Raw genomic sequence first — 20,949 nt, forward strand, 5'->3', positions numbered from 1 at the left:
TGCAAAATATTCATTTAGTTTGTTAGCTACCTGAGCAGGATCATCAACAGTTGAATCATCGATATCAAGTGGACTGATCTGATTCATCCCCTTCCTTCTAGAGTTTACATAAGTAAAGAACTCTTTGCTGTTTTTCTTTGCATCCCTTGCCAAAGATTTCTCGTAATCTGCCTTCGCCTGCCTAAACTCCTTTGTAACTTGGTTACAGATTAACTTATATCTATCATAGGCTTCTGTGTCACGTGTTAATTTATATGTATCCCATGCATTTTTCTTCTCTGCCATATGTCTCATTAGTTCATCTGATATCCATTTAGGCCTAAAATTTGAACAATATTTCTTAGTTGGTATGTAAAGCCTAGTAGCTTCCAAGATAAGTTCTTTGAATGCTTCCCATTTTGAATTTGCTGTTGGTAACATCATCAGTTGGTCCCACTGTATAGAATTTAAATACTATCTCAAACCATCGTAGTCGCCTTTACGAAAGCAATAACCCTTCCCTTTACCCCTAATGGTAGTTACCTCTTTGAGTAAATCCCACTTCAGCACACTGTGATCACTGCCACCTAGTGGTTCCTCTATCTGCAGATTCTTAATGCATGAAGAATCACTACTGATAATCAAATCAAGAGTATTACTCCCTCTAATTGCCTCCCGAACATGCTGATGTAGAAAATAATCATCTAGTAAATCCACAAAAGCCTTGCTAGTGTGTGAGTGACCAACCCACAAATTCCAGTCAATATCTGGGAAATTAAAATCCCCCATTATAAGACTCTCTGATTTACTGTTTTCCTGTACAGTTTCTTATTATACTCATCAGAGTCATTAGGCCTATAGTACACTCCTACTCTCAATTTTCATCTCCCAATGCTTATGTCACACCAAACTGACTCAACACTGCACTGTCCAGCGATGTCGACTGGTTTCACTGCCTTGGATTTTATGTTTCTTAACTAATAGCATAACCCCTCCTCCCTTCCTATCTTGTCTATCCTTTCTGTAGACGTTGTACTCCCCAAATTCCAGTTCTGCATTCCTTATATCTGTGTGACACCACATTCTGATATCCCAACAATATCCGCCTTTGATGCTTTGAGCAATACCTCAAATTCATCAAATTTATTTACCAAACTCCTAGCATTGGTGTACACGCAAGTATACATGCACCTGTTCTTTTTTTTAGCTACACTAACACAACCCACGTGTTTACTTGTACCGCAATGTCTCCCAGCAGTCTCTGAAATATCCTGCATCTTGTTTTCCAGGCTTCTGCTCATTCCAGTAGAAGCAGTGCAAGAATCACTTTCACCTCTGCCAGTGGCTACTGTTAATCTATTAGTCCTTGTATCCCCCTAAGCTAGCAGTTTTCTGACCCACCTAACACTGCCTCGATAGCATCAGCATATATTCTTGCACCCTTTCTATTTAAGTGTATCCCATCCCTGTAGAAGCAGTCCCTTCTGTTAACAAGTACAGACCAGGCTGAAAAAAATTCTACCCCCTGGGCCTTGCACAATCTTTCCAGGGCCAAATTGATTGACAAGGCTCTCATCATATACTCCCTCCTATCGTGTCTGGGCAGAATTGCAGACACTTTCAAATTCAACCCTAATTCACGGCTTTTTTTCAACAGTGACCTGTACTTGTTAAGTAATTCTGCCAGTCTCCTACTCTTAATATCATTAGTGCCTACGTGAAACTATATCACCTTTTGTACCCTTTAAAGATGATATCCGCTCTACGTCATCAACCTTTGCCCCTGGCAGACATACCCTGGTCCTGTTCCACCTATCCTTTTTATCTTATTGTATCTTTTGTATCTTATATATATAAGATACATGAACTATAAAAAGGAATGTAATTTAAAATTAATTTGGTTAATTCCCATAAATCCTGAAGAAATATGCATTCCATAAATCACAGTGAAGCATTTAAATCAAATGACAACAGTGTTTCATTTTGAACAGAGGACACTACAAATTAGGTTATAAGTGCTTCTTTATTTTATTTATTTTTTTTTTTAGGAGCATTGGCAACTAAGGCCATATTGCTCCGGGATATGCAGTGGTCATTCCCTGACCTTTCCACATCTTCCGTATTTGGTGGTGACGGGCTTGAACCCCGGTCTAATCAAGAAGCGTGTGCTACGCACTGCTGCTCCTTCCCAACTGGCTATGGAGGCGCCTGCTTCTTTATAAATATAGTTGTATTAGTAGTAACAAATTAGGCAAAGAAAGTGGGCTTATACAGCATTAGCTAAAAATAATAATAATAAAAAACTACCAACATCATTTGCCTATACCCTCTAATAATTTATTCAATCCTTAAAAATTATTCAAACTATCTGCTTCAATATCAAATGGATGCTTCTTCCAACAATTATTTACTCACTGGCTGAAAACAAATTTTTTCAAACCTTTCCTGTAACCATCCATTTTAAATTTCAATTTATGTCCACTTATATGTGTCACCCAAGAAAGAGTAAAGATGCTGTCAGCATTTAGTTTATTCAATCCATTTTTAAAGTTTTAAACTCTTGCAGGAGTCTAGTTTCCAGACACTGAAAATTGCAGTATCTGGAAGTGTACCAGATACTGCACTCAAATGGTAATCTTACCAAGAAAAATTTAGTCTTTCTTGGTAAGAGTACTGTTTTGTGCCCATGACCAATCTTGCTTCTCTTCTCTACAACCACTTCAACAGTTCCACATCCTTTGGAGTGATTGGGCCACATTTTCAATATATGTAATACTCAAGATATAACCCACCACTGCTGCTTTATACAATGGGATAATCACCTATTTGTTTCTGCTAGCAAAACTGCAGTATATCACTAACAGAACCCCATGAGCAGCTCTGTTAGAAACCTATTTGCACTGCTCTACTCAGAGAACATTATGTCTGAGTGCACAATCACCCCTAAGTCTTTTGTCATTCTACATAACATCAGTGTTGTAGTACTCAATTTGTATGTTATTCTGGGATTAGCATTAGCAGAGGCATACAATTCAAGACAACAAGCTTATACACAGTTTCAAACAGCTGTATCTCCATATCCATTGAGAATTTGACACATGTTTATAGGAACTTTTTTACTCAGAATAATTGATACTATAACCTCCCTAAATATTAACTATTCCTTCGGAATCACCCTGTATACTAAGATTTCAGTAAAACATTGATCATGTTCCACATGAGACACTATTCTATTGGAACAATGTGGCATTATGGACATGTTGCTTTTATAGATAGGGGATGGTTGAGTGGCAGGTGAGAGGGACAGGAATATTAATGGGTATTACTAATCTTGGACTAATGTTATTATCGGATATCCTGCAGATTCAGTCCCTTATTACTTTTAATATTTATTAATGATATTGATGAAGGCATATCAATTTAGTGGTTAAGTTTGTTGATGAAAAAGATTTACAGAGTGGTCAATAACAGATAACACGGGCTTTGGATTTCATCAGATGAGGGTGCTTTGCTAAAGAAATCATTAGCATTAGTAGAGGCATATGATGCAAGAAAGCAAGCTTATATAGCATCAGCTAAAAAAAAAAAAAAAAAAAAAAAGCCCTTCCCATTTGACTCACCCAGTCAGTCAAATGTTTGTTTGGTTCTGCCTTGAATTTATTTAAGCTGTTAACTTCTACAACGATAGATGGAAGTTTCTTCCAGCAACCAACCACATGCTGGGTAAAGGCAAATTTCTGCACATCTATTCTACAACTGTCCTTCCTCCATTTGAATTTATGTCCCTTCGGACAATTAATCTGGGCACAAGAGGAAGAATCCCAATCAGCATTGAGCTTGCTCAAACCATTCAAGGCCTTATACACCTCAATCAGAACACCTTGCCGATGCCTAGTCACCAGACACTGTAATTTGCAAATCTTAAGCCTTTCTTTGTAAGAGCAACCGTTTGTTCCACTCACTAATCTTGTTGCCCTTCTCTGTACTCGTTCCAGTAGCTCTACATCCTTCCTAAAATGAGGCCTTGAGACCTGTATACAGTACTCAAGCTGTGGCCTGACCATTGCCTTATACAACAGGATAATCACCTCCTTATCCCAGCTAGAAAAATTCCTGTATATCAATGACAAGACACCATGAACTATCTTGCAGACTGTCTGCACTGCTCAGAAAATTTCCTATCTGACTGCACAATTACCCCCAGGTCCTTTTCATTCTCTACCACTGTCAGTGTAGTACCACAAAGTTGATACGTTGCTGTTTCCCCATACGTAGTACTTTACATTTGTCAATGTTAAACTTAATTTGCCACCTCTCAGCCCATCTGCTCAACCATTCCAGATCCTGTTGCAGCAGCATAGTGTCAGTAGTGTCCTTAACAACCCTGCCAACCTTTGTATCATCTGCAAACCTGGACATTAAGCTTGATATACCATCATCAATATTATTTATAAATACAGAAAACAATAATGGACCCAACACTGAACCCTGAGGAACTACACTAATAACATTAGTCCATGAAGAGCAGTGGCCATTGATTACCACTCTTTGTCTTCTCCCACTCAATCATCCCTTTATCCATAGCAGCATTTTGAACTTAATGCCATACTGCTCCAATCTGTACAATAGTCTTCCATGTGTAACAGTATCAAAAACTGTCCTAAGGTCCAAGTATATGATATCAAAATTATTTTTTGCATCCAGTTCCTTTGTGACCACATCATAGTATCCAATCAAATTTGTCAGACAAGACTTCCCCATGCTGTGTCCAAACTATAACCGAAGTATTATCTAGATGATCCTGCAGTGCTTCTTTAACCAGTGCCTCCATTAATTTCTCTGGAACAGAAGTTAAACTAACAGGTCTGTAATTATTTGTGTCTCCCTTTGATCCTCCTTTGTGAAATGGGGTCACATTTGCACATCTCCAGTCCATGGGTACCTCCCCCACTCCCTTCAGTCCAAGGAAGCCCTCATAATTATGGCTAAGGGTTTGCTTACTTCCTTTGCTGCATCCTTTAATATAACTGAATAGATCCCATCCACCCCAGGTGCCTTTTTTATGTTTATCTTCAACAATTTCTCCTCCACTTAAGGTCAGAGATTAAGATCAGTATTAAAAAAAAATTTTCTTGTATATTTGTGCAAATTGAATATCATTTTGTAGACCACTGCAATTAGTACTGACAACAATGGCAGCTTCAAATTAGTACGAATAATTATAGCGCATTTGTAATAGGTAAGAAATTGGAATTTAGAATGAATGATATATGTTACATGTTTGGAAAGTGGTGATTTCTTTTGTTTTTATTTAAAAAAAAAAATGAAATCTTTCAAAAATTCTTCACTGTTAAAAAAAAGATATAGATATAAAAATATATAAAGATATAAAAAAAGTAGCCAATTTCTGGGTTTATTTATTTTACTGTGGGTAATACTGATAAAACTTTCTGTTGAAGAACATAATGGAAGGAAAAACCGAGGAGAAGAAGTGCAGAGGAAGACCTGCAACTAGGTGGAAGGATGGGATCAGTGAACTTCTGGGCATGACACTTTGTAATGTTGCTCGTATAGCTCACGATCGATGCAGTTGGAGGAATTTGTCGGTGACCACAACAGATCCTCAAGGAACTAAGTGACTGGAAGAAGAAGAATACTGATAACCTGAAGGTTTTAGATAACCAAGAGTATCCTATAGTTTCATCCTCCACTCCATCCTTTCAGTAATATTTTTTGGCCATTTTTAGTTTTAAATTTTATAAAATTGGTTCTAACATTTTTACCTTAACTGGTGCATAATCTAAAGTAGCTGTGGAGAATGATGACTGAAGAGGGCTTGCTCTGTACAATACCTTTCATCATAAAATATTTAAATGAATGTTCATAAGATTCAGCATAATTGGCCAGAAAATTTTAATGAAAGTTTTGAGAATTATGCTTTAAAATAATTTGGAAACAAGTAGTCATTTTCTGAATCTTTCTTCAGGTCCTTTTTTAGTGGTAGAAATGTTAAAATTAAACTATGATAAAATAATTTGAATTTAATGAAAATATAACAAACTACATATGCTTAAAATCAGAATTAAATCCCTCTGAAATACTTTCTTGTCTCTGGAATACCAACGATAATCAAGGGCTGAGTTTCAAACTCATCTGAAACTCTGCTATTTGTTCCAAAATTATATTTAAATATTTCAATTTAAACATTTCAACACAGGAATTATCAAAATTTCTATTATAACTGTGATCGGTCAAAATAAGTGTTGTGTGACCATATATTAATTATAAAATAATAAAGATATAGCAAAATAAAACAAAAGTAGAAAAAATAAGCAAAACTGAAGAAACGGAAAAAAAGCAATAACAAAATAAAAAAGACTAAGGCGCATTTAGGGCTAGAGCCTCAAGCTGCGAACAAATTTAGACTATGTATATAAAGTGCTTAGCATCATAATACACAGCCATTTCTGAATAAACAGAAAATTTTTATGGTGGCATCGTTTTAGGTTATATCTCATATTGTGAATACCTTCACAACGAGTTGCCATGATATTGCACTACTTCGAATAAGTAACACTTCACCTAAGGAGAAGACTAATGTTACTTATTCTCAGATAGGTACCACCCCCAAGACAGCACTGTTTCAGGGCTATTTGGCCCTTCTTCAGTGAGTGGGTAGGTACCCAAGTGATGCAATGATGGCAAAAACAGTTATGAAGTATAACTCCACAATATGAGAGATGCTTGAGGGTGTATGATGTAGTAGTAGACTAAGGCGCATTTAGGGCTAGAGCCTCAAGCTGCGAACAAATTTAGACTATGTATATAAAGTGCTTAGCATCATAATACACAGCCATTTCTGAATAAACAGAAAATTTTTATGGTGGCATCGTTTTAGGTTATATCTCATATTGTGAATACCTCCACAACGAGTTGCCATGATATTGCACTACTTCGAATAAGTAACGCTTCACCTAAGGAGAAGACTAATGTTACTTATTCTCAGATAGGTACCACCACCCAGACAGCACTGTTTCAGGGCTATTTGGCCCTTCTTCAGTGAGTGGGTAGGTACCCAAGTGATGCAATGATGGCAAAAACAGTTATGAAGTATAACTCCACAATATGAGAGATGCCTGATGGTGTATGATGTATTTAGACTAAGGCGCATTTAGGGCTAGAGCCTCAAGCTGCGAACAAATTTAGACTATGTATATAAAGTGCTTAGCATCATAATACACAGCCATTTCTGAATAAACAGAAAATTTTTATGGTGGCATCGTTTTAGGTGAAGCCCTGAAACAGTGCTGTCTGGGTGGTGGTACCTATCTGAGAATAAGTAACATTAGTCTTCTCATTAGGTGAAGCGTTACTTATTTGAAGTAGTGCAATATCATGGCAACTCGTTGTGAAGGTATTCACAATATGAGATATAACCTAAAACGATGCCACCATAAAAATTTTCTGTTTATTCAGAAATGGCTGTGTATTATGATGCTAAGCACTTTATATACATAGTCTAAATTTGTTCGCAGCTTGAGGCTCTAGCCCTAAATGCGCCTTAGTCTAAATACATCATACACCATCAGGCATCTCTCATATTGTGGAGTTATACTTCATAACTGTTTTTGCCATCATTGCATCACTTGGGTACCTACCCACTCACTGAAGAAGGGCCAAATAGCCCTGAAACAGTGCTGTCTGGGTGGTGGTACCTATCTGAGAATAAGTAACATTAGTCTTCTCCTTAGGTGAAGCGTTACTTATTCGAAGTAGTGCAATATCATGGCAACTCGTTGTGAAGGTATTCACAATATGAGATATAACCTAAAACGATGCCACCATAAAAATTTTCTGTTTATTCAGAAATGGCTGTGTATTATGATGCTAAGCACTTTATATACATAGACAAAATAAAAAAGAAAAATTTATTTGCAGTCAATTATTTCACTAAAGCTGCATATATATTAGGTTCTAATTTTTAAAAATCTATTCTTATGAAACTCACTTTTTCTTTAATAAAAACATGAAAAGCCATAACTGTAAGGAACATAAAATATGGAGGCAATCGTTCTCCATCTTCCTAAAAAACAAATAAAAAACAGTATTATTTTTTAATAGTGAATCTTTGATTCATTACTGTTTTAATAAATGCTGTTTATTTGTAGAATTTTTCCTCTTTTAACCTTATCCTTATCATAGTGGCTAAAATCACTATTCTTTAAGAAAAAAAAAGAGAGAAAAATCGATGACAATCAAGGGCTGAGTTTTTACAGAGTTTTACTTACTTTTTTTTTTAAAGAAGGGTTGCACAGTTTCTTCTTTATGGCAACTTCTTTCCACCATAGATGATACCACAAAAAAAAAAAAAAAAAAAGGAATAGATGTCAACCTTGTGAAATATACTAAATAAAAGGGTAACTCACACCTTGTGTGTTGTCTATGGAAAATACAACCGGGTAGTTTCAAATGCCACGGGAACATCCACCAGTAGCAAGTTTCACAGCCTTGAGTTCAATGGTTGAGCAGATGAGCCAAAGTGCACTATCATGGACACAATGCGAAACCACTTGACATCAGCATATCAACCATACGTAGTAAGTTTCATAACCTGGGTTCGATGGTTGAGCAGATGAGCCTAGTGCAATATCACGGAACCAATGTGAAACCACTTGACATTGATGGTTCCATAGTTGAAGCACCTGCTGAGGTAGTTGACAAACTGAATGAGCATTTTGCATCTACATTCACATGTGGAGTTATTCAGGGGTGGGGTGAATGCCAGAGGTTTATCAAACTCTACCAGGGAGCTAAATGATTTTGTAATAACTGAGAGCAAAGTGGAGGAGAAATTGTTGAAATTGAACATAAGAAAGGTTCCTGGGGTGGATGGGATCTATCCAGTTATATTAAAGGAAGGAAGTTAGCAAACCCTTAGCTATAATTATGAAAGCTTCCTTGGACTAAGGGAGGTTCCCATGGACTGGAGATGTGCAAATGTGTCCCCAATTCACAAAGGGGGATCAAAGGGTGACATGAGTAATTACAGACCTGTTAGTTTACCTTCTGTTTTGGGGAAATTAATGGAGGCACTGGTTAAGGAAGCAATGTAGGATCATCTAGACAAGACTGCAATTATAGTTCAGACACAGCATGGGTTTGTTAAGAGGAAGTCTTGTCTGACAAATTTGATTGGATACTATGATGTGGTCACAAAGGAACTGGATGAAAAAAATAATTTTGATATTTGAATTTTGATACTTGGATTTTATGAAAGTTTTTGATACTGTGGCATACGGAAGACTACTGTACAAATTGGAACAGTATGGCATTAAGGGCAAGTTGCTATTTTGTTGTTTGTTATTTGGTTTTTAGGAGCATTAGCAACTAAGGCCATATTGCTCCGTGAACATGCGGTGGTCATTCCTGACCTTTCCGCATCCTCCGTATTTGGTGGTGACGGGCTCGAACCCCGGTCTAATCAAGCGTGTGCTACTCACTGCTGCTCCTTCCCACCTGGCTACGGAGGCGCCGCATGTTGCTACAATGGATAAAAGGAAAGTTGAGTAGGAGAAGACAGAGAATAGTAATCAATGGACACTACTCTTCATGGACTAATGTTATTAGTGGAGTTCCTCAGGGTTCAGTGTTGGGCCCATTGTTGTTTTCTATATTTATCAATGATATTGATGAAGGTATATCGGGGTAAATGTCTAAGTCTGCAGATGATACAAAGGTTGGCAGGGTTGTTATTGACAGTAATGATAGTACGCTACTGCAACTGGATCTGGTAAAGTTGAGCAGATGGACTGAAAGGTGGCAACTGAAGTTTAACATTGACAAATGTAAGGTAATGCATATGGGTAGAAGTAACCCCAATATCTGAGTGGACATGTGTATATGTAAAGGGCAGCTCCTAAAAACATCAGTTCAACTCTGCCTCGTATCTCTAAAAAGAACAGTATCACTACAAATGGGCCAGATATGTGGATGATGTAGGTTTGTGTGTATTATGTGTGTTCTGTTCTGGCCGCTTGGCTACCGAGAAGCATCAGTCACGTGGACAGATGATTCTGGGTACTTGTCCACACCACAGGAAGGTGGACCAGTTCCAATAGTGCTTGTACTGTCCCAATTTGAGATGCTGACCCACCTGGTGTAGCCAAAAGGTGGGCCAGATCTCTCTCTCTCTGGGGGGGCACTCCAGAGGGGGTTGATTTTTTTTTTTTGTTCAGTTATACATTATTACAAGACAAATGAGGTCTTAATTGAGGTCCCATTTCAAGACCATGAGAACAATTATGAGGTAGTGATCCAGATCCCAGATAATCCAGAAGATGAAACTGTAGATGGGATGGTACTACACCCAGTATCTGAGTGTAGTACCACCCCAACTTAGGGTAGTGGAGAATGAAAAGGACCTGGGGTAATTGTGCAGTGAGATATGAAGTTTTATGAACAGTGCAAAAAGGCTGCAAGAGTTGCTCATGGTGTCTTGTCAATGATATACAGCAGGAGTGGACAACTTAATTTGTGATGCGATCTACTTTTTTCTTTCAAAATGTGCTGTGATCTACCATCTCAAAAATTTCATTGCACAAATTGAGGGATGACTGTATATTTAAAATTCGTCGTGATTGACCGAAATTAAATCTTTGATCGACTGGTAGATCGAGATCGACACGTTGGCCAACCCTGATATACAGGAATATTGCAAGCGGGATAAGGAGTTGATTGTCCCATTGTATAGGTCCTTGAGGCTGTCACAGACATTCTCTCAGATATGCCAGACAAGCTGTTCTTGCTACCTGTGAGTCTAAAATGCTGATGGAACTGATATTCGGGTGACACTCAAGTCAAAGTGGACCCAATTTCGGCGAAGTCCGGACGGTCTATGACAGCCAAATCCTCTGCTTGCACCTTCACGATGGTGGGACTGTTAGTAATCCTGGGTATAACCTTCATGCACAAGTACATGGTGGGTGACCACCCAGGTGTGAACCAACGTAAGCAGGGGTCGAGGTGTGGCGCCCACACCACATGGAGGAACGCCGCCCCTCTATGTTACCAGGCAGTACTAGTTGGTAGATGACTCTCATCAACCGGTGAAATACCACCACTTTGCTTATTGGAGGCTTGAAGTGGTGGAACCCATGTTTAGTCTCTAGAGCTAAGTTCCGGCCAACCCTTCCCTATCTCTTCCATCATGCAGTATGATTGATGATTTTCGAGGTTATGATGAATGTCGTGGCGAGATCCAATATTCCTTACATTTCGAGGGTACAGCTCTAAAACGGTGTTCGCAGGCCGGCCGCTAGTTAGTACACCGGACTGAACCTATTGGTAACTCTCTAGGAAGCTTCCGGATCAGCTAGTGTATAATCTTGCTACCTCTACTCTGCCAGATAGTGACTGGAGGGAGTCCGAGTAGTGTGTATGCGGGGAGCATTATCGAGGCCACGTTATGTCAAGGATCTGGGTATATTCTTACCACATTTATGCCATATCCAAAAATTTCATTACTTCATACAGCATGTCCCACCCACTTTTTCTTACTATTGAATACACCATGAATTGTCAAAATAATAGAGCAAGCTTATCTGCGAAAAGATCTAAACCTCCCAAGGACTTCCTAATTCATTTCACAAATATACGTGGTCTCAATTCTAATCTCAACGATGTCCATTTCCACTTGCAGTCTTCCAAACCCCATGTACTTTTTCTGACTGAATCTCAGTTATCAGTTGATTCAACTACTGCTCATCTCAGATGTCCAAATTATTTGCTGTATGATTCCTTTCGCCTCAAAGGTGGTACTTGTGCATATGTCCATTCTGATATTCCCTGTCAGAGACTTGGCAATTTGGAATCTCCTCTCTTTGATCTTCTCTGGCTTAAAATCTCTCTACCTCATTGTGTAAAATTCATCTGTTGTCTCTACCGTTCTCCCAACTCCACTAATCACTTGGAGCTCTTTGACTTCCTCTCTTTGCAACTTGACTTTCTCCAGTCCAACTTTCCTAACAGTGAGGTAATTTTCCTTGGTGATTTTAACGTTCACAACTCCAGCTGGCTTCCGTTTTCTAGTCACACCGACCCAGCAGGTCGAGATGCTGAGGCTTTTGCAATTACTAATGACCTAGCACAGATTGTTCATTTACCTACAAGAATACCGGACAATCCTAATCATACAGCCAATACGCTTGATCTTTTTCTCACAAACAACCCTTCTAAGTACAAGGTTGAAGTGAGAGGTCCTTTAGGCACTTCAGATCACAACTTGGTGATTGCCTCTTCTCCAATGGAACCTTTATCTCATGGCTATTCCCAACCTCGTATTGTTTGGCATTACAAGAATGCAAAATGGGATGACCTGCGAGACTTCTTTTCTTCTTTTCCTTGGTCTGATTACTGTTTCAAAACTTCTGATGTCAACTTTTGCTCAGATCGTGTCAGTGAAATTATTCTTGCAGGAATGGAATCCTTTATCCCACACTCCACTTTAAAATCTCGTCCTTTATCTAAACCTTGGTTTTCCAATAAATGTGCTAAGGCTGTCCAAGAGAAGAACGTTGCATATCGTAATTGGCTTGTTTCTAATTCTTCAGTTTCATTTTCTGCCTACACCAAAGCTCGCAACAATTGTAAAGCAGTTATTAATCAGTCCAAACTAGAGTTTGAACAGGCTAAGAGTAGAAAACTTGCTTCTTGCCCTAATGGTAGCCGAGCATTCTGGTCTCTTGCCAAAGCTATTGGCCGCAACTTTTGCCCATCTCTGCTCCCACCTCTGTCCAAACCAGATGGTTCTGTTGTCACTTCAGCCAAGGATAAAGCTGACCTGCTAGCATCCCATTTTTCTTTGAGCTCATGTATTAATGATCTTGGTAAAACACCTCCCACCATTCCTAACACGCTCCATTCAATGCCTCCTGTGGTCTTCCGTCAAAAGGATATCAGAAGGATTTTGATGAATCTTGATGCTAAGAAAGCTCCAGGTCCTGATGGTATTTCTCCACTTGTTCTCAAAACCTGTGCTCCTGAACTTACTCCTATTCTTTGCCGCCTTTTTTCACTTTCTTATTCCAAAGGTGTTTTTCCTTCTGCTTGGAAATTTGCTCATATCCAGCCAGTTCCTAAAAAGGGTGACAAATCCCTCCCATCCAATTATCGTCCTATTGCAATTACTTCTACTCTTTCTAAAGTAATGGAGAAATCAATTAACCGCCAACTCTTAAACTACCTAGAAACTTTCCGTCTGATCAACGATCGCCAGTATGGATTCCGTCAGTGTCGATCCACTGGTGATATTCTGGCTTATGTTACCCATTTATGGACTAATTCAATGGAAAGGTTCGGTGAAACACAAGTAGTTGCTCTTGACATCTCAAAGGCTTTTGATCGTGTTTGGCATAAAGGTCTTCTAAACAAGCTTCCATCTTATGGTTTGCCAACTGTTTTTAGTAATTGGTTATCCAGTTTTCTCTCTGATCGCTCACTGAGGGTGATGGTAGATGGCTCTCTGTCTTCTAACTTCTCCACTAATGCCGGTGTCCCCCAAGGTTCAGTTCTTTCCCCCACTCTTTTCCTCTTGTATATCAATGACCTTCTTCCATTGACTGGAAATCCTATCCATAGTTTTGCCGATGATAGCACATTGCATTCAACTTTCCATTTTGAGAAACCTTGTCCAGTTCAATCAGCTTTAAGTTCTCGAAAATCTGCTGCCAATTCCTTAAATGCCGATCTTCAGGTAATTCTCCAGTGGGGCAAAGATAACTTAGTTGATTTCAACCCTTCTAAAACTCAATCTTGTCTTATATCTCGCAAAAAGGATTCTTCTGCTCCTATGCTTATCTTTAGTGACACTCCGATTTCTAGGCAAAATGATATATCTCTTTTGGGGATTACCCTGACTTCTAATCTCTCTTGGCACAAGCACATTACAAATATTGCTTGCTCTGCATCTAAAAAACTTGGTTTTCTCTTTCGCTCTCGGCGTTACTTTTCTCCCAAACAGCTGCTCACTCTGTATAAATCGCAAATCCGCCCTGCCATGGAATATTGTTCCCACATCTGGGGTGGTGCCCCCAAAACCTCTCTCAGGCTTCTTGATTCCATTCAGAGGAGGGCAGTTCGGTTAATTAATGATTCATCTCTAACAGAGTCTCTCCACTCGCTGTCTCATAGACGCACTGTTTCTGCTGCATGCCTCTTCTACAGATACTTCCATGGGCACTGTTCTTCTGAATTGGCTTCTATAATTCCCGCTCTCTCTTTCAAAACAGTCCGAACACGTGCCGCCACCAGCCAACATCCATTTACTGTCCAACTTCAAACCCACAGAACCAACTTTTCATCTTCCTCATTTATTCATTCAACTGCCGTTTTCTGGAACAACCTTCCTTCATACGTATTTCCTGAAAATTACAATCTACAGAAGTTCAAGTCCAATATCAACAAATATCATCTTTCGTCTTCTCAACCTCCAACCCAAGCACGGTACTAAGTACTATAGGTTTAATACCTCTCGTGTTTGGGGTTCTCATAAAAAAAAAAATAAGACAACAGTGAGGCCACACTTTTGAGTACTGTATACAGGTCTCGAGGCCTCATTTTAGGAAAATTGTAGAACAGCTGAAATGAGTACAGAGAATTGCAACAAGTTTGGTGAGTGGAACAAAGCATTGCTGTTACCAAGAAAGGCACCTGCAAGGTGATCTAATTGAGGTGTATAAGGCCTTGAATGGTTTGAGCAAGCTCAATGCTGATGGGATTCTTCTTCTTGCTCAGATTACTCTCCTGAGGAGAAATAAATTCAAATTGATGAAAGACAACTGTAGAATAGATGTGCACAAATTTGCCTTTAGCCAGCGAGTGTTTGATTGTTGGAACAAACTTCCATCAGTGGTAGAGGAGGTCTACAACTTAAAAAGGTTCAAGGCAGAGCCAGACAGATGTTTGGGGTGAATGGATGGGTGAAATGGGAGGTTTTTTTTTTTTTTTTTTTTTTTGCTGATGCTATATAAGCTTGCTTTCTTCCATCATATGCCTCTACTAATGCTAAACAGCATTTTGAGTGTTATCACCCCCAACCATCAGGGAGAACCCAACTAATACCAGAAATTGGTCCCATACCCAGAGATAAAAACATTTATTTATAATAGAGAAAATAATTATAAAGCCTTCACAACCTTTATACAAAAAGAATTTGAAATGTGGAGAAATGCCCATGTCTTTCACTAAAAAATGATGATGACATTTTAAGAGACACGGAAGCTGTAACCAGCTCCGTGACAGACACACAAATCTGGCTAAACTGGACTGAATAGGAGCCTTCCCCTACCAGATTACCCTGGTCCTAGTGGAGACCCCAGTTCCCCACCAAATAAGTAAATGTAGGGGAGGGAGATATACAGGCAGCCAGAGAAGGAGCTTAGCTGAAAAATTTTATTAGACAAGTAGCAACGGGGATGCAGTGCAGAATGAAAGAAGGATGAATGGAATAAAAGAGTGTGACAGACTGAGTGAATGTGCTGGGCACGAATAATAAAGTGAAACAGGACTTATGGTAAGAGGGAATAAATGTTAGTTTTGGGTATAGAAAGGACAGACAGGAAAGAAAGGGAGGAGGATTATGTTGTTAGGGGTTATGCTTATCTAAGGAAGTACACCCAGTTGGCATGAGGGGAACAGTGCAATCTTGAATCAGTTTGGTGTGACATAAGTTCACAAATGCTAACTATTTCTCTATACAGTTGTTCATTGTACTCATCAGGGTTAGTTGGCCTATAATACACATTCCTACTCTCAATTTTGCTTTATAGGCCAAATGACCCAGATGAGTACAATGAACAACTGTACAGAGTGGGCTAGTAAATCAGGTTGTCTTATAATGGGGGATTTTAACTACTGGAATTTGTGGGCTGGTCACTTACACACTAGCAAGACTTTTGTGGATTTATTGTATGATTGTTTTCTACAGCAGCATGTTTGAGAGGCAACTAGACTGATGCGAAAAGAGAGACTGACATACAGCAGTGTCATGCTACACTCACTTTTTATCAGTTCTATGTGAAATATGCAGTGTTAGCCACGGATAATACTTCATACTAGAGCAGCATATATGACTCTTATGTGTTGCATAATTCAGTTAAGAAGTGTAAGGAGAAATTAGGAAGAATTTCCTGGTATCCTAACCACATTATGAAATACATTTAATTGAGAACCAAAGGTATATCTGCTTCAGTTTCCTGGTGATGAGATTTAATGATGTAGGCATTAATAATATTAATAAATAATTATACTGAAAAAAAAAAAAATGAGTAAAATGAATTAAAAATAAATAATGAAGATATTAATTAAATGAAATAATTGAGATCCATCAGATGAGAAACTGAGATGGGGGGGGGGGGGTTGTACAGAGTTTGGCTTCTTTTTCAAGCTGCATTTTCTCATCTCATGTCTATCTCATTTTTCTGTTTGAAAACTGTACTATTTTCTACTCTCTATCACAGACCATTTTTGATCCTGAATTTTTAATCCATAAACTAAAACTGCATAACCAAAGCAACCTGTGATGAAGTGCCTCCAAATTAAGATGTCGATGAAGTGAGTAGCAAATGCAATGTGCTCAGTGGCATGCTCAAACTGAAGTTATGCCCTACCTGTACAATAAGACAAGGCACAACTCTTGTGGTATGAAGCTTTTTTGTCAAAATTCATTGAACAGGTAGTTACTTATCATACACCCTACACTGTAATACTATTTGCACATTACACAGAATAAAATAAAAGTAAGGACAAGCCAACCGATGTTGGTCATTGTCACCTTGAGCAGGTACTTTAGTGACTACTATTTCTTAAACTGTTTCAAGAATGGACTCTGGGGAATACATACCTTGATTTAAGTTTGAAGGTTGCTGCTTCAAAAAACGTGTCTGTTAATGTAAAAAATATTTTGAAAGCTTTCTAGTACATACTGCCACCTCTTAATGTGTTTTCAACTAATCATAAAATCAGTTTATAACAGATGCACCACGAAAATAGCTTTGAAAACTGGAAGTGGAGTGACACCTGTTGGCCTTAGTTGTCTGATTTAGGATTTAAAAAGCAAAAGCGAAGAATGTTTCTGGAATTAATATCCAGAAGTTGATAAAATCAAACCAAGTGATACATAAATAAATGTAGAAAACATTGGTGTATCATAAAAAAAAAAGTAAAAATGGATTTTATTTTAAAAAAACTGATAAAACACAATTTATGTGATGTATAAAAGTGTTAGGAATGAAAATTGAACTGGTTGCTATGGTCTCATATGCTTTAAAATATTAATTTGTTCCTATTTTAACTTTATTGCTCGACACTAGAGGAAAATAGTTTACAGTAATAAAATGAAAAGAATAAAAAATTGCAAATTAAAAAAAAAAATCAAAAACATTTTTTTTTATGATATACCAATATTTTCTACATTTATTTATGTATCATGGTTTGATTTAGAAGCTGATTTCAGCTTTTTAAAGCTGAAATCAGACAACTGAGGTCAACAGCTGTGACTCCACCTCCAATTTTCAAAGCCATTTTCATTGTGCAACTGATGTTGCCCTTTCAGTCCAACCTATAAAATAGAAATTCTGGTGTTTAAATTTCATGAATCAGACTTTGAATTCATTTTCAAAATCCATACAGAGTATCTTAAAAAAAATTTATTAAACAGCTTTAAAACTCAAGAAATTAGAGCTAGCAAAAATTACAAATATGAAGTTCATTTGAAAATACATAAATATCTAATATCTCTGAATATCTGAGAAATCATCTGATGCTTCTAATAAGAGACTTTATACAACATGTTGAATATTTTCTATAGAATCCCAGATAAATGGTCCTGGATGCATGTGCAGTTTTCCACTATCCAGTCCATATCCCGTCTTCTTAAGAAAATTTTCTCACTTTTTACTCACTAACTAAGAATAACTTCATAGTGAAGCAATTAGCATTATTAGAGGCATACAGATGCAGGAAAGCAATTTTATACAGCATTATCAAATATATATATAAAAAAAAAAAAAAAAACACCGTCCCATTTCACCCAACCATTCACTCCAAATGCTTGTCTAGTTTTGCCTTCAACTTATTTAAGTTGTCGACCTCCACAACAACAGATGGAAGTTTTTTCCAACTATTAACAACCCACTGGCTAAAGGCAAACTTCCACACATCTATTCTACAATTACAATTCCTCAATTTGAATTTATGTCCCTTCAGGTAAGTAATCTGAGCAAGAGAAAGAATCCCATCAGCAATGAGCTTACTCAAACCATTCAAGGTCTTATACATCTCAATCAGATCACTGTGCAGGTGTCTATTCTCTAGATCTCCAATTTGCAGACTTAAGCCTTTCTTGATAACAGAAACCCTCAGTTCCATTTATCAATCCTGTTGCACTTGTTCTCTGCACTTCCTCCAGCAGCTCTACGTCCTTCTTAAATTAGGCCTCCAAACAAGAATGCAGTACTCAAGGTATGCCTCAACCACTGCCTTATACAAAGGGACAGTCACATCCTTATTACTGCTAACAAAATTATTTTAAACACTACCCCGAGTGCAGTACCATACAGTTGGTATGTTACTCCGGGATTACTGCTACCCATATGCAGTACTTTACATTTTTCAATGTTAAACATCAGTTGCCACCACTCAGCACATCTGTTCTATTTTTCTAGATCCTGTTGCAGCAGTGTACTATCATTAACACCCTTTCCAACCTTCGTATCATCTGCAAACTTGGACATTAACCTTAATATACCTTCATCAATATCATTGATAAATACAGAAAACAACAATGGGGCCAAACCAAACCCTAGGGGACTCCATCAATAACATTAGTCCATGAAGAGCAGTGTCCATTGATTACCACTCTCTGTCTTCTCCCATTCAACCATACCTTTATCCATAAGCAGCAACTTGCACTTAATGCCATACTGCTCCAATTTGTATAAAGTAGTCCTCCATGTGCAAAAAGTATCAAAAGCTTTCCTAAAATCCAAGAATATATGATATCAAAACTATTTTTTGCATCCGTTTCCTTAGTGATTCCATCATAGCATCCAATCAAATTTGTCGGACAAGACTTCCCCTTAACAAACTCATGCTGTGTCTGAACTGTAATTGCAGTCTTGTATAGATGATCCTGCAATGCTGCTTTAACCAGTGACTCCATTATTTTCCCAGGAACAGAAGTTAAACTAACAGATCTATAATTACTCTTGTCACCCTTTGATCCCTCTTTGTGAATTGGGGACACATTTGCACATTTCCAGTCCATGGGGACCTCCTCTGAGTCCAAGGAAGCTTTCATAATTATGGCTAAGGGTTTGCTTACTTTCTTTTCTGCCAACCTTAATATAACTGGATAGATCCCATCCACCCCCAGGTGCCTTTCTTATGTTTAATTTCAATAATTTCTCCTCCACTTTGCTCTCAGTTATCACAAAATCATTTAGTTCCCTGCTAGAGTTTGATAAGCTTCTGGCCACCACTCCCATACAAACTTCCTCATGTGTGAATCTAGATGCAATATACTCATTCAGTTTGTCAGCTACCTCAGCAGGATCATTAACAATTGAACTATCAATATCAAGTGGACTAATCTGATTCAACCGCTTCCTTCTAGAGTTTACATAAGTAAAACTCTTTGCTATTTTTATTTGCAGCCTTTGCCAAAGATTTCTCATAATCTGCCTTTGCTTGCCTAACTTAATTTGTAACTTGATTAAATACTAGCTTATATCTATCATAGTATTCTGTGTCACCTAATAATTTATATGTATCCCGTGCATTTTTCTTCTCTGTCACGCGTCTCATTAGTTCATCTGACATCATGGCCGACCGGGCTAGCCGGGTGGGTAAAGTGCCTGCCTGGCAACCCAAAGGTCGCGGGTTCGAATCCCACCTCGGGCTTGGATCACAGCACTGCAAAAACCTTGGGAGGTGCATTATGGCCACAGAAGCTGATGCGCCAACAACTAACTAAAAAAAAAAAAAAAAAAAAAAAAATCATCTGACATCCATTTAGGCCTAAACCTTGAACAGTATTTCTTAGTTGGTATGAAAAGCCTAGTAGCTTCCAAGATTATTTTCTGGAATGCTTCCCATTTTGAATTTGCTGTTGGTCCCATTGTATAGAATTTAAAAACTTTCTGAGACCACTATTAGTCACCTTTACAAAAGCAAAAACGCTTCCCTTTTTCCCTGATGGTAGTTACATCTTTGAGTAAATCGCATGTCAGCACACTGTGATCACTGCCACCTACTAGTTCCTTTATCTGCAGATTCTTAATGCATGAAGAATCACTACTGATAATTAGATCAAGAGTATTACTCCCTCCAGTTGAATCTTGAACATGCTGCCGTAGAAAACAATCATCCAATAAATCCACAAAACCCTTGCTACTGTGTGAGTGACCACCCATAATTCCAGTCTATATCTGGAAAGTTAAAATCCCCATTATAAGACAATCTGATTTACTGGCTCACTCTATTTCTCTGTACAGTTGTTCATTGTACTCATCAGAGTCATTAGGCCTATAACACACTCCTACTCTCAGTTTTGCTTTCCCAATGCTTATGTCACACAAAACTGACTCAACATTACACTGTCCACCCATGTCAACCGGATGCAATTCCTTAGATTTTATGTATTTCTTAACTAACAGCACAACCCGTTCTCTCTTCCTACCCTTTCTGTACATATTGTAATCCCAAAATTCCAAATCTGCATTCTTTATACCTGTGTGGCATCACATCTCTGATATCCCAATAATATGTGCCTTTGACGTCTTGATCAGCACCTCAAATTCATTAAATTTATTTACTAAACTCCTAGCATTGGTGTACATGTGCCTGTTCTTACTCTTAGTTATTCAAACACAGCCTATGTATTTACTTGTTCCATGATGATGATTTCCAGAAATC

At 38.1% G+C, this 20,949-nt stretch overlaps 1 protein-coding gene across 1 annotated transcript in view; it reads right to left on the reverse strand.

Annotated features, from left to right (window-relative positions):
• LOC150087203 (folylpolyglutamate synthase, mitochondrial-like) overlaps positions 1-20,949 on the reverse strand; it is a 153,625-nt gene that overhangs the window by 81,108 nt on the left and 51,568 nt on the right. The window contains exon 5 of the mRNA XM_090371874.1: positions 7,988-8,062. Within this exon, the coding sequence (XP_090228000.1) occupies positions 7,988-8,062 (75 nt within the window). The remainder of the gene's footprint in view (positions 1-7,987; positions 8,063-20,949) is intronic.

This window comes from Mastigoproctus giganteus, chromosome 4 (assembly GCF_048544385.1).
Source record: "Mastigoproctus giganteus isolate SK-2022 chromosome 4, ASM4854438v1, whole genome shotgun sequence".
NCBI lineage: Eukaryota > Metazoa > Arthropoda > Arachnida > Uropygi > Thelyphonidae > Mastigoproctus > Mastigoproctus giganteus.